General features: G+C 44.5%; 1 protein-coding gene across 2 annotated transcripts in view; it reads right to left on the bottom strand.

Moving 5' to 3' along the window:
- The window catches only part of LOC137352494 (adhesion G-protein coupled receptor F1-like), a 109,715-nt gene that overhangs the window by 41,398 nt on the left and 53,149 nt on the right, over positions 1 to 15,168 (bottom strand). For both annotated transcript variants that reach the window (XM_068018027.1, XM_068018037.1), the window contains 2 exons: positions 10,439 to 10,600; positions 1,896 to 2,168 (listed from right to left, as the gene is read on the bottom strand). In XM_068018027.1, the coding sequence (XP_067874128.1) occupies positions 1,896 to 2,168; positions 10,439 to 10,600 (435 nt within the window). The remainder of the gene's footprint in view (positions 1 to 1,895; positions 2,169 to 10,438; positions 10,601 to 15,168) is intronic.

The following is a 15,168-nucleotide window of genomic DNA, read 5'->3' as shown; positions in this document are numbered from 1 at the left end:
TGAACTGTAAGGGATGCCTGTTGAGAACAAGGGGGGACAGGCAGGCACAAGGCTGGCAAAAGTTTAGAAAGGGAAGGGGAAAAAGTGACCAAGAGGGCAGGTTAAAGGAAGTCCGGGAGGAATCCCTGATGAAAACCCTTACTGTCAGGTCAGCCAACCCTGAAAAATGTGAAAACGTGGACCCCACCTCCTCCTATGTAAATGTAGATACTAGAAGCACCAGAGTTGCTGACAGCATTTACAGGAACCTGCAGAGACAAAGAAAGACCTCTAGGGGGCAGAGAAACCATGAGGGTCATGCCTCACCCCGAGTCAAAGTGCCACAGGGGAGTGCAGTAGAGTCTGCACAAATACCTGCAGGCAGGAGTGTCCCAGATGACAAAGGGAGATCAGCAATGAATCCTCCCCCACAGTTAGAACCAAAGAGAATCACCCATCCCCCACGCCTTTGCATGACTTCGCAAAGCACTGAGAGTTCAGGATAGACTCACCCACTACTGACTCCCCTGAAAAAAAAATTACCTCAGCAGGAACAAAGACCCTAGGCTGCCATGGAAATGGGCAAACAGAAGAGAAACATCCCCAAAAAAAGAACCACATCTTTATTGGGATGGCAAAAAAGGGGCGATTTTAATGAATGAGAGAAATGTATGTTTTTTTCTCAGAATCTTATATTTTCTCTCGACCTTTTTAATGAAATGTGTTTTTTTCAAATAGCATTTCATTCTGCTGGGTGTGGAGGTGTCATGCTAGGCCCCCACCTGCCAAGAATGAGGCACATTAATTTTGTCATGAACATTGATTTTAAACTGTTGCTGGAGCAAGGAAATGACTTGGCTGGAAAAATACATCTGCATATTAACAGAAAGACAAAGGACCATTCAACTCACAATGGACCTTGATCACTAGGTATTGTGTGTAAGACGAACATTCCAGAGACTGCTAAGGTGATACAATCCAGGACTGGTTAGACCAGTTGGTCACATGACTAACTGGCTGATCCAGGGTTTTTTGAACTGGCAACAGAGTGTTTCAACTCAGAGTGTCTGTTTGCTCCTGGACTGAGAAGATCTCTCCTGTCTGCTCCCATCTCTTTCTCACAAGCCTCTGAATCCACTGAAGATACATAAACCCCAAGAGAGAAATGTCTCTTACAGTGAACAAGGTTTAAGAAGAATCCTGGGCCCCAATGAAAAGCAAAATCTACCCACAATCAAGGACTCTACAGTGAGCTCGAAGAACCGTAACAAAAACTCTTCTGATATTGCCTCAAACTTTTCCACTTTCTTCTTCTTCTGTTTTTTTCTGTCTCTATTTGCATGTGTGTAATGCATATGCATGCTGGCGTGGGCGTGTTGTGTATCCGTAGGCATCAACCGAATTAGAGTTTAAGTTCAAATTTAATAAATTTCAACTTTTCTTCTTTAAACCTAAGAAAGCCTGTTTGTGCTGGTTTCTTTGCCTTATAATTGGAAAGTGATGAACAAGGATTCACCAAGGGGGAGCTAAAAATACGGTGTGTTTAAAATTAAACCCCCCCTTGTTACAGTAAGACCAGGTGAAGGCTGAGAGGGACCCCTAGACACCTTTTTCACCTTTATCCAAGCTTTCTGCGGATGATGAAGTTAAGGCAAACAAATGGGAGAATCCCCACAGAAGAAAATCGCCGCCCAAGTATTCAGTAAGTGGAAGATTATGATGCCACCAACTCAGATTAATGATTCTTGCAATGGTCTATATCTGTGTGCTAATTGCCATTTTAGATTGTGACACAGATCAGTATTATTAATGTTATTTCTTTAAAATAATGCAAGCTCGATGACATTCAGTTCAGAGCTACAAGTTTCTATATTGTTAGTGGAAGAGATTTGCATTGTTTGATATACCTAACTCACCTTGTGTGGTTATCGTTGTTGTTGACACAGTTGTGGTTGTTGTTGACTCAGTTGTTGTGCTTCTTGTTGTATTTGTGGATGGAGTACTTTGTGTGGTGGTTGTTATAGGTGCGAGCTCACAGAATGTCCCTTCTGTTGGCTTACTCCTGATGCAATCACAGGTCTGGCCGTCAGCATTCGCACTGCAAGGCTGGTATTTACTACAAAACGTTGAGTTCCAAGTAAATTCACCATCACACGTGCACTGAATTTCATTGTTCACATATCGACAGACTATGGTGAAAAAAATGCAAATGTAGTAAAAACATTGCCAGTAATCTGTGGGAGAGAAATTCATTTGCGTAGTGCCAATTCAAGCACGCTACACAGCCAATGTTGATTCCCCAGGAGTAGACAGTGGCCCATGAAGATTTCTTCAATGATATCAATGAAGAAACCTGTGTGCACCACACAGCTAGCATCATGGGTTATAAAAACAAGAAATGCTGGAACCACTCAGCAGGTCTGGCAGCATCTGTGAAAAGAGAAGCAGAGTTAACGTTTCGGGTCAGTGACCCTTCCACTGACCCGAAACGTTAACTCTGCTTCTCTTTTCACAGACGCTGCCAGACCTGCTGAGTGGTTCCAGCATTTCTTGTTTTTATTTCAGATTTCCAGCATCCGCAGTATTTTGCTTTTATTTTAGCATCATGGGTTGCTGCCTGCCCCCAGGCGAATTGACGCAAGTCTGCGTAGCGCCACTTCGGAACAAATTTCTGACCCATGGTTTCCAAGTACACAGCAGAGATTTTAGTTTCCAAACACTTAGTAATGGATTCAAAATATATTTAACAAAGCTAACAAATCAATTATTAATAAATTTTCTTGTGACATTTTGTGAACTAGGCATAGCGATTTGTAAATTCTATCCAATACTTTGAAAATGGAAAAACATTTACGAACAAAAAAAAGCTTTTCTAAAGCCATTAGTATAACTTGCACTTAACCAAAGGGGGGCAGAATCAGTAATTACCTGGTAAAAGATGTAATTTATCAAAGCCAAATCCCAATTTAAGCTTAAAATGAATTATTTCACTATTGTCCTCATTGTAGTGAAGTGAACTAGCAAAAGATGTTGATTAATTCTTAACAATTTACTCTGCTGCTATATATTACATGAATCAATATACATGATTCCTATAATATTTAATATACATAATGTACAACAATCCAGATTTTGTTACAATCATAGGAACATAGGAGCAAGAGTAGACCATTTAGCCCCTTGTGGCCATTCAGCCATTCAAGGTTTGCCCCATATCCCTTAATACCTTTGGAGAACAAAAATCTATCAATCTCAGATTTACAATTAACAATTGATTGATCTAGCATCAATTGCTGTTTGCGGAAGAGAGTTCCAAATTTCTACCACCCTTTGTGTGTAGAAGTGGTTCCTAATTTCATTAATGAAAGGTCTGGCTTTAATTGTTCAACGATACCCCTAATCCTAGACTCACAGTCAGCAGAAATAGTTTCTCTTTATCTCCCATACCTGTTCCTCTTAATGTCTTGAAAACTTCTATCAATCACCCCTCAACCTTCTAAATTCTATAGAATACAATTCTAGTTTGTGTAATCTACCCTCATAATTTAACCATTGGAGTCCAGGTACCATTCTAGTAAATCTACAATGCACTCCCTCCAAGGCCAGTGTATCCCTCCTGAGTTGCAGTGCCCAGAACTACAAATGTGGCCTAACCAGGGCTTCGTATAGCTGAAGCATGACTTCTACCCCTTTGTAGGGTTGGATTTTGTATTCCCACTGCCAGGAGCGGCTGTGATCGCAGAAGATGGCGGCTATCCCCCACAGGACCCAGGCCACAATGCCAATGCGATTATGCAGTGGGCAGCCATTTTACATATTCATGGCAGCTGCCACCCCCCCCCCCCCCCCAATCACATGGCGGGGACGGCCTCGGCAATGCCACTCATAGCGTCACCTGTTGAAGGAGCAGGTGCTGACACCATTTTTAAAAAGCTGCCAGCCTGCAAACAGTACATCATAATGCAAAGTTCACCCCTTCCCCTCCCCCCACACATCAGAGTGCAGAGTTCACCCCTTCCCCTCCCCACCCATCAGAGTGCGGAGTTCACCCCTTCCCCTCCCCACCCATCAGAGTGCGGAGTTCACCCCTTCCCCTCCCCCTCCCCCTACCCATCAGAGTGTACTTATAAAAGCTCTTACAATCTGTTTTATGTTGCTGGCTAGTTTACTCTCATATTCTATTTTTTCCCTTTTTATCAACTTTTTGGTGGCCCTTTGCTGGTTTCTAAAACACACCCAATCCTCAGACTTGCTACTATTTTTTTTGCAACATTGTAAGCCTCTTCTTTTTGTCTAACACTCTCTTTAACTTCCTGGGTGAGCCACGGATGGGTCTTTCTTGAGAAGTTTTTGTTTTTGAACAGAATGTATTTTTGTTGAAACCTTTGAATTGTTTCTTTAAATGTTTCCCATTGTTCATTTACCGCCATACCTTCCAGTCTATTTATCCAATTAACCTTAGCCAGTTCTCACCTCATACCATCGCATTTGGCTTTGTTTAAGTTTAAGATTCTTGTTTATGATTGAAATGTGTCACTTTCAAACTTAACATGAAATTCAATGGTATTATGATCACTATTTCCCAATGGATCTTTTACTATGACATTGCTTATTAACACCGTGTCGCTTCTACTTGTGTTGCAATGGAAACTGAGACATTAACCATCAGACACTGTATCATGGTTGGGTCCACAAGTGTGGTTATGAGTTGGCCACTACTTCCACACTGGCAAGGATGAGTTCCATGCTCTGCACAAAGCTCTGGGCCAACTCCTCCATGCTCCTTGATAGTGGCCACAGGCTTTCTGGCAGGCTTGCTAATGGACTAAGTATTTCTATGTGCATGTTCTTTTTCTGAATGCTGCCCCATCGAAGTCCTCAACTGACTCCTGTACAGCAGAACTCGTGTGCGATCTCACCCTCCAGTGAGCTGGTACCTGCACTACCCTTTACCCCTGCCCTGTCTGCAGACCACTCATGCCCAGTGTCTCACCACCTGCAGATCCTACCTCTAAACTATCCTCTGAGATAGAAGCAGTGTCAGTATCTGAGCTGGTAGCTGCAAGTGTGAGATCGACTGATGATGTTTGTTCATGATCAATCTCTTCTTTCTGTTCCACTTCTTGTTCCTGCACCACTGCCTGGTCAGGTTACAGTTCTTAGTTATCCAAAAGGAGAAAGGCACAAGGTTAGGGTTGCAGTGAGAGGAGGTGGAGAAAGTAAGAGGTACATGATTACACCACCCACAGCTTGTAAATCAGTAGAGACTGTGAGATGAAAGTGAAGTGGGATGTGAGAAGGTGAATTAGGTATGAGCATATTGTCATCTTCCATGGTTTCAGCCCCACTGCTGGCCATGACCTCAGTCATGGCCACTCTGATGATGGTGAGCACCAGCTCCAACATCATGTTGAGGAGATGCAGCCATGCCTGTCACCCGCTAGTTAGGTGCTGCTGCCTCCGATATGTGCCACGTTGTCCTGCAAGAGAGAGGGAAATGTATCAGTGAGTATGGTGCAATGTGTTTGCGTGATGTGTCTGTATTGGTTGAATAGCTGTCAGTGTGTGCAAGCTGTGAGCTGTGGGTGTGAGGCTTTCAACAGTGCTAAGTGTGTGAGGATGAGGTGAAGCCATGAATGTGAAGTAATGTACTGTCATTGATGGAGATTCTTGGTAGGTTAATGAATTGGGTGTGGTGAACTGAACAATGTGAGGCTAGTTGTTCAGTTGTAAGGATATGGGATTTGAAGATGCATTCATTGACCTTAACCACTTGGACAAGGCCACTGAACTTCTTTAAACACTGCATCGGGGTCCTCAGTGCCATACTGTTAGCTTTGACTGCAATGGCTCTCTACTTCCACTACCTTTGCAATGTCTGTGTGGAAGTCCTCCTGGTCCCCTGTGGATAAAGAACCACTCTATCCTGTCCACTTCCTGCGTCAAGGCCTGCAGTGTACTACCGGCAAACCTTGGAGCACATTCTCTGCCCGGTTGTGTCATTATTCAGTATTCTCCCTGCTCGGACGCTCTTCCCCCGCCATTACTAACACCTGCTCCAGCCAACATGCACCTCCCCTTTAGGTGGTGCATGCTAACTTTAAGCTGTGTTAGCCTTGCATGAGTTTGGACCCTTGCTGAGGTGTATAGCTACTCAACGGCAAGTTTAATGCTGTTACATTCATGATAATGAGCAGACACCATAAGGTTGGGTCTTGTATGCAGCAAAGGAATGGGTGCAGGTTAATCTTACATAATGATCCTTGTGTCTGTTTCCTGGGACTATCCAATTTTCCCCCCAAAGTACAAAACTACTCCACCTTGTAGGAATCACCAGGAAGAAGGGAGTGCTTGGTCAGGGGCATCTTGCCAGTGGTCCCCCTTGGTTTGGATCAGGAATGGGAGCAGGACATAGGGCCATCAAGAGCAGCAGCTGGTGGTTAGGAAGGCCAAGGGGGCGAGGTGGACTCCTTCATCCTATGGGTACAGGATATCCTCCTCTAGACCTGCTCCACCAGGACCTCCAGTGTCGCATCCAAGAATCTGTGTGCCCTCTCACGGTCCCTGAGCCATCCTGAAACCTGCCGCTGTGTGTCAGCCAGAGCATTCCATATCTTCAGTGGAAGTGAGTGCGAGAAGCCCGCATATACTGCACCATGAAAATGACATCTGATCAGCACGAGTGCTAAATCTGCAGGAGGTAGAAATTTGTCTTGGGTGGTGCCGCAGAAGGGGTGATAGCATCTGATATTCCGGCAACATTGCAGCCAAAACTGACCGTTTTCACCACTGCCCAAGATGAATTTCTACCCCCATGCATAAATTTTAGCACATCCAGCCACGTTCAAGTGATGCTAATCAGAAAATAGGACCAAAATTGTGTGGTGATACCAGACTTTCAAAGAGGCATAGCTTTTTAGCACTGCACTCATATGGCACCTGTTTTCATCTTGCCAATGCAATATTATCACAAATAAAAACAGAAAATGCTGGAACTACTTAGCAGGTCCAACACTATCTGTGGAGAGTGAAACAGAGTTAATGGGCTGAATTTTATGGACCCCCGAAGGATGGGAACAAAGGTGAGGGGGCCATAAAATTGCATGGGAAGTGGGGGTAGAGTGCTCATCGCCTTCCTGATGTCTTGCAATTTAGTCCAGGGTGGGGAAGGCAAGGACAGCCTTCCAGCTCAAAGGCCAATTGAGGCCCTTAAGTGGCCAATTAATGGCCACTCAAGGGCCTCTTCCCACCACCGCTGGTAGTTTATCATTGGTGGAGAGTGCCTCCACCACGTGGGGAGGTTGCCCAGCAAAACAAGGTGGCCTCCATGTGAGCTGAGGGGCTGGGATGGGGGAGCCTCTTTGTGGGCAATCTGTGGCCCATGAAGGAACCCGGCAGCAACGATTGTCCCTGTGGCATCACCCATTCCCTTGACCTCAGTAACCGCACCCGCCCTGCTGCCCCCCACCTCCCCAAGCCAGTGAGCCCGCCCCTACTTACCTGCAGTCTAGGCTCCATGGCGACTCTTCTTCAATTGAATGCTGCAGCTTCAGCAGTGGCCACCGCTTTTGGTGGCACTGCTGGTACTGCTGATCTGCCTGCCATCTGATTGGCTGGCAGCTTTTGGAGGCCTTAAAGGGACGAGGATCCCAGCGTCGGGCAGTTAATTGCCTGAGCCGTAAGATGCAGCCAGGGGTCTCTTAAAAGACATGGTTCCCCTTGCCTTTTGGGCCCAGTGTCAGGTAACGCCTACATGTGTCGGGTACAGGTTGGGTCGGGTCTATAATCCGAGTCCAGCATTCGGTCAGGCTGGACAGTGCTACTTCCGGAAAGTCATGGGATCAGGCTTACCCATGATTCCCCACAACTCCATCTGCAGGAATAGCCTGCTGCTGGAACAAATGAAGGAGATTCGTGTCAGGTCGGGTCAGGTTGGGCGCGAAAAAAAGGATTCAGGCCGGGTCAGGTTCAGGTTGTCTGTGGTCGGTTTGGGCCTGGGTTGGGTTTCAATTTTATACCCAAGCAGGCCTTTAGTGTCAGGACCCCCGCTGGCTGCATAAAATCCAGCCCAACATTTCAGATCTGTGGCCTTTCATCAGAACTGAGAAAAGTTAGAAATGTAAAAGATTTTTAGCAAGTAAGAGGGGGGAGGGTGTGAAAATGAACAAAAGGGAAAGTCTGTGATTGGGTGGAAATAAAAGATGTGTATAGAGGAGGTGTGAAAGGCAGCATCCTGAATAACTGCTGTCTGAAAGCAAAATAAAGGAAACAATAGAGAAAGAGAGAGAAATAAAACACAAACCAGCAAAGAAAATGAAACAAGAGGTTATGATCTAAAATTGTTGAACTTAATGTTGAGTCCGGAAGGCTGCAAAGTGCTCAGTTGAAAGAGGAGGTGCTGTTCCTTGAACTTGCGTTGAGTTTCATTGGAACACTGCAGCAGGCCAAGGACAGAAAGGTCAGAGTGGGAGCAAGATGGAGAATTAAAATGACAGATGACTAGGAGCTCGGGGTCATGCTTGTGGACTGAACAGAGGTGTTTCACAAAGCGGTCACCCAATCTGTGTTTGGTCTCCCTAATTAGAGGAGACCACATCGTGAGCAATGAATACAGTATACTAAATTGAAAGAAGTACATATAAATCATTGTTTCACTAGGAAGGAGAGTTTGGGGCCTTCAATGCTGAGAAGAGCGGTGGTAAAAACGAAAGGTGTTGTGCTTGCATGGAAAGATGCCTTAGGAAAGGGAGGGGGTTAGGAGGTGACTGAGGAGTGGACCAGGGTATTGTGAAGGGAACAGTCCCTTGAGAATGCTGAAAGGGGACGGAGAGATGTATTTAGTGGTGGAATCACACCAGAGATGGCGGGAATGGTAGAGATGATCCATTGAATATGGAGACTGGTTGGGTGGAAGGTGTCGACAAGGGGAACCCTATCATGGTTCTGGGAGGGAGGGGAAGGGGTGAAACAGAACAAACACAGTCAAGGGTGCCATCAACCATGGTGGGGCGGCCGGGTGGGTGGGGGGTGGGGGGGGTGGCGGGGCGGGGGAGGATCCTCGGTTGAGAAAAAAGCAAGACATATCAGAAGTGCAGGTATGGAAGATTGCATCATTTGAACAGATGCAACAGAGATGGAAAACTTGGAGAATGGAATAGAGTCCTTGCAGGAAGCAGGTGTGAGGAAGTGTAGTCGAGGTAGCTGTGGGAGTCCGTGGGCTTATAGTGAATATTGGTTGGCAGTCTGTCGCCAGAGATGGAGCTAGAGAAGTCAAGGAAGGAAAGGGAGGAGTCAGCGATCATGTGAAGGCAAGCGAAGGGTGGAAATTGGAAGCAAAGTTGATGAAATGTTCCAGTTCAGGGTGAGAACTGGAAGCGGGACCGATACAGTCATCAATGTACAAAGAGGTGAGGGAGGGGGCCTGAGTAGGACTGAAACAAGGAATGTTCAACATTTCCCACAAAAAGCTAGGCATAGCTAGGACCCATGCATGTACCCATAGCAACACCTTTTATTTGAAGGAAGTGAATGGAGCTGAAGGAAAAGTTGTTCAATGTGAGAAAAAGTTCAGCCAGGCGGAGGAGTGTGGTGGCGAATAGGGACTGGTCAGGCCTCCATTCGAGGAAGAAGCGGTGACCTTGTATACTGTTCTGGTTGGGGATGGAGGTGTAGAGGGATTTGATATCCATGGTGAAAAGGAGACAGTTAGGGCCAGGAAACTGGAAATTGTTCACCAGGGAACAGAGGGCATCGGAGGAGTCATGGATATAGGTGGGAAGAGATTAGACAAGGGGAGAAGAAATAGAGTCGAGATAGGAATAAATCCGTTCAGTGGGGCAGGAACAGGCTGAAATGATGGGTCTACCAGGACAGTCCTGTTTGTGGATTTTGGGAAGGAAGTAGAAATGGGCTGTTCGGAGTCGGGAGTCTATGGAGTTGGAGGTCATGGAGAGAAGATCTCCAGAGGAGACAGTGCTGGAGATAGTAGCTTGATGTTCAGTGGTGGGATCATGGTCCAGGGGGAGGTAGAAGGAAGTGTCAGAGAGTTGGCGTTTGGCCTGTGCTAGGTTGATGTCGGTATGCCAGACAACAACAACTTATTAGCAGGTTTGATGACAATAATAATATCACGCTTGGTGGTGGCTTTACCAAGTAAGGCTGCAGAGGAACTTGTTAAACCAAAGAAGATAACTTCAGTTGAGGATCCATTACCATGGTGTACCAAGTGCCTCTTTCTGTGCCATAATTTTTATGAACCATACTTTTGAGACTTTTCAGCTGAAGCGGCATTTCATGTCAAGTTGAACTGTCATGCGATAAAGAATACCATTGAAAGTATTGGTTAACTTTTATCATATCACAGTTGGCCACAGGCCAATTTTAAGATGGTATGAAATGTGTTATATTTGCAAATGCCATATTTTGCATAAGATTTTTGATATAGTCTGTCTACACTCACCTGTTGTAAGGATGATGTCAGTAATATTGAAAGCGGCATTTACAGTAGACATTTTAATGGGATATGGTAATCTGCTCAGAATTGCTTTCAGTGAGTCATCAGACAGGTCATTTTCATTCATGCTTACTTCAACATCTAGCTGATATTTAGACTGTTGATTGGCTGTAGCGTTTAACAAACAAAAGAAAGTTAGTTCAATGTAAAAATAATTAACATTGACATTTAATAGCAAAGCAGTCAAATCTGGTGAGTAATTTACAATCACCAAAAACTAAACATTAGTGGAAATGAAATTGGCAACATCCATGAAGATTGGAAACAGCCTAATCTGGTGCTCACATTTTTTAAAAGGGGATAAAGCAAATACAGGCAACTATAGACTGATTAGTTTTACTTCCATTCCATGTAAATTAATGGAGTAAACCTGAAGAATATCTTTACAATAATAACCTAGTAAACAGCAATCAACACAGATTCAGATGAAAAGGATCCTACCACATCAAACACCTCAATTTCTTTCAGGAATCGACATCCTAAGTGAACTGCAGAATCTCTACAATATGATATTGCTGGACTTTCAAAAGGCATTTGACAAAGTTCCACATTAAAGATTATGGAGGATATTTTAACTCCTCTCAACCCCCAACACACCCCATGAAGGGTGGGAGAGGGTTGGAGGGGAGGTTAATTTGCTAAATATGGGAAAACTAACCCAAAGCTGCCGCAAACATGCCTACATCCAATTTTACTGCAGTGAGTAACCCATTCTGGAGAGGCAGGTCCCTGTTAATAATATATTAATGATGCTCCATTCATTAGGTTTCAGGAGCCATTTGAATTTAACAGCTGTGGGCTGTGTTTCCCAGAACTCAGGAATCCCATCAGCTAACAGGAGACAGGATCTAATGGATCCAGTAGATACATGATTTTTCGAGCACTACTTGTGGGTCAAGAAAAGCAGGAGTGCTCCCCCGGCCCTCAAGCAAACATTCTCCCACTTTCATCAGTCACTCTCCATGATCACCCTTCCTCCCCATGATCTCTCCCTCCCTCCTTCCTGTCTGCTGCACACCAACCGCACACCCCCCCCCCCCCACCGGTACCACGCCCTGATCTTCTCCAATTACTGGACACCGTACCCAGCAGGCCTCAGTTGCTGCCTTCTACCACTGGCTTTCCAGCCCGACAGCTGGCTAGCCTAAAGGCCTGCTTGGGTCTGCAAAAAAAAAACCCGACCCGAGGCCGACAGAACCACATCCGACCTGAGCCCGACCCGGCCCGAGTCCTTCCGCTTTTTCCCGCGCTCGACCTGACCCGACCATCAGTTAACCTACCTTTCATTTTTCACTTTGTTGCAGATCTGCACAAGCTTAAAATAACTGCAACAAAACCACCTTTCTAGTCCAAAAATTAAATTAACATTGGAGTCACTTACCTGTGATAGAGCATGTCCGAGCCGGCCCGACCCGGACCCGAATGCCGGACCCAGAAGTGCAACCCGACCCGACCCGAACCCGACACATGTTGTCGGGTCCCGTTGGGTTCGGATCGGGTGGCAGGCATTTAGACTAGCCTCTCAATCTAGCCAGCTGCCAGGTGAGAAACAGAGTAAAAAAATTCTAATGAGATCCTGCCATTAGGTTCAACTGGACCTCCACCTTCCAGTCATTTCCATGTTTTTACCTGCCACACAAACATGCGCCACGCTCCCTCACTATAAATATCGGCACCTATTAGTTAAGCACAAAAAATTAATGATCCAGGGCAAAGAAATTGCTGAAGGATAGAAAACAACAGGTGCTCATTAAAGGAGTTATGTCAGGGTGAGGCAAGAGGTGTCCTAAATGGGGCACCCCAGGGCTTGGTTTGTGAATGTTACTGTTTCTAATTTAGATAAATGACCTGGATTCAGATACTGAATGCAAAATGGTCAAATTTGCAAATGATCCCAATCCAGGCAGAGGAGAATATTCAGAAATTAGAGATTGTGTTGGGAACTAAGTAAGCAGCAGAACAATGGGAGATGAAATGGTCTAATATTTCTTTGTGTGGCTCACTGATATCGCTCCTGTGAAGTGCTTTGGGATGTCTTACTATATTAAAGTTCTATTTAAATGCAAGTTGTTGGCATTGAATACAAGTCAGAAGAAATCATGTCCAAAGCCATACAGAGCTTTGGTCAGACTGCACCTTAAGTATTGTATCCAGTTCTGGTCACTGGGACACAAGGGGGAAACTCAAGTTCTAGAAAAAAGCTGATCTCCAGTGTGAAGGGCTGAGTTATGTGAAATGACTTGGGCTATTCATCCTGAAAAGGAAGCAGCTGAGAGACAAACTTATAAAGGTAGGTAAGCTAGGTAATGGAAAGAAAAGGTAAATCCAGAATATTGTTTTAAATTAACTAATGAATGTAGAACTAGGTCTCACAGCTTTAAATTAGTAGAAGATAATTTTAGAACCAGCATCAAGAAATTCTTCTTCAGACAAAACAATGGTGGACAAATTGAATAGACTTCCTTGAAGTGTAGCGGAGGCAATGACCCCAGAATCTTTGAAGAAACGTTGGATGTTGAGTGGCTACGTTAGCACCTCTCTGAGTGGATGAATTAAGATTAGTCAAATGGCCATTTGCGCCGATTAAATTTATTTTCACTGATCCTGCTTTGCTGGTTTGTTTTGAAGTAATGTTCAGAGTTTACTTCATCTATTCTTACTAGACTATACAGCTTAGACTGCTTCCTCTGGCTGTAGCCTCGTGTGCATTCCCACTCCCATTGTTCTACTATTGTCAGTCATGCCTTCAGTCAACTTAACCCCATGCTTAGGGATTCTTTCCCTAAACACTTCCCCCTTACCAATTCTCTGTTTTCCTTTAAGACTCTCCTTAAAACCCACCTCGCTCACAAAACCTCTGTTCACCATTTTGAATTTCTCTTTGGCTCGATGTTACACCTCTATGCAGGTCTTTGGAATGTTTTCTATATTAAAGGTGCTGTATAATTCTAAGTTTATACGGGAAGTTAGCTGGTAATGTACAAAATGGTTACTGACTGAACAACAAGATAACTGTGAGTAAATTGATTAATCAAAATTCTATTACTATCAATAGAGAAACTAATAAATTAGTTTTGATTTGGTAGCCCTGACTACCAATGTCTCCCTGTCCCATTATATAAAATAACTTGAATAAAAATGTTACTTCAGAATTGTCATACAGTCATAGAGTTATACAGCACAGAAACAGGCCCTTCAGCCCATCGTGTCCGCGCTGGCCATCAAGCATCTATTCATTCTAATCCCATCTTCCATGCTATGGCATAACAAGTGCTCATCTAAATACTTCTCAAATGTTGTGAGGGTTCCTGCCTCTACCACCCCTTCAGTCAGTGTGCTCCAGATTCCAACCACCCTCTGAGTGAAAAAATATTTCCTCAAATCCCCTCTAAACCTCCTGCCCCTTACCTTAAATCTATGCCCCCTGGTTATTGACACCTCTGCTAAGGGAAAACATTTCTTCCTATCTACCCTATCTACCCCATCAATGCCCCTCATAATTTTGTATACCTCAATCAGGTCCCCCCTCAGCCTTCTCTGCTCTAAGGAAAACAACCCTAGCCTATCCAGTCTCTTTTCATAGCTGAAATACTCCAGCTCAGGCAACATCCTGGTGAATTTCCTCTGCACCATTGCGCATTGAAGCATCCAAAATTAAAGGAAATCATGTATGTAAAGCTCTGCTTTGTGCATTCACTACATTACTGGCATAACAATGGTACAGTGTTTTGAAAATTAAAAATGCTACGTTTGAAATTTTGCAGTCTCTTGTAAGATAACGGAAGTGCAGTGGCGCAGGGCTTCAGCCTACTGTTTTGCCTAGCCATTGACCATATCCCAAATTGTTGGGGTAGATCTCCTGCATCTGTGAAAATACTACACCTACTCTGATGAGCTACTGGAAATAAAAGCTCTCCTATGGCATGGGAACACAAGGTCCTTAGAAAACTGGATTTTTTTTGCATGTATCTTATTTCCAGCAACATTGGGGTTGTCTAAAGGTCTAGTAAACTGGGGTAGACTAATGTTGAACTAATTACTTATTACTGGCTTCATACTTGCTCAAAATGACTGTCACTGTGCTATATCCTAGATCAAAGGTCAATTCTCAACAGCGTTGTTAAGACTCCATGGGGTGACATACACGTGCTACACATGGGTGATAATCTGGTGGAGTGGAGTGCCCGTCTTTTATAAACGCAAAATGTTTGGTCTAGCTTAATGGATTTCATGAAAAATTGAGAATAAATGATTGTGATATTCTTCCCAACACATAGAAATTCAGACTTTAGTTACCCCCAACCATGTGTTGCTTTCCTCTTATTTGACTAATGAAACCAGAATAATGTTACTATTTCAAAAGTCAATATGACACATTTGAACAAATCTTAGTCATTAGATTTTCCTGACAATAGGCAAGTCCCAATGTCGGGACCACCCACATAGGTCGGCAGCAGGACCATAGTGGCAAACCTCCCAGTGGTAGCCAATTAAGAGGGCGCTGTTGGGCCTTCCATCCAATTAAGAATGACATGCGGCCTCTTCAGGCTGCTGGCTCAATCAGACGGCCAGCAGCTCTGCAGCCTCAGCCATGCCACCAATAGAGGCAGCCTCTGCTGAGGCTGCAAGGGGAATGAGAGCTGGCCTCAATGGGAAAGCAAGAAATTATTTTGCTG

This window comes from Heterodontus francisci, chromosome 3, assembly GCF_036365525.1.
Source record: "Heterodontus francisci isolate sHetFra1 chromosome 3, sHetFra1.hap1, whole genome shotgun sequence".
Lineage (NCBI taxonomy): Eukaryota > Metazoa > Chordata > Chondrichthyes > Heterodontiformes > Heterodontidae > Heterodontus > Heterodontus francisci.
This window is presented reverse-complemented; position numbering and strand designations above follow the sequence as displayed.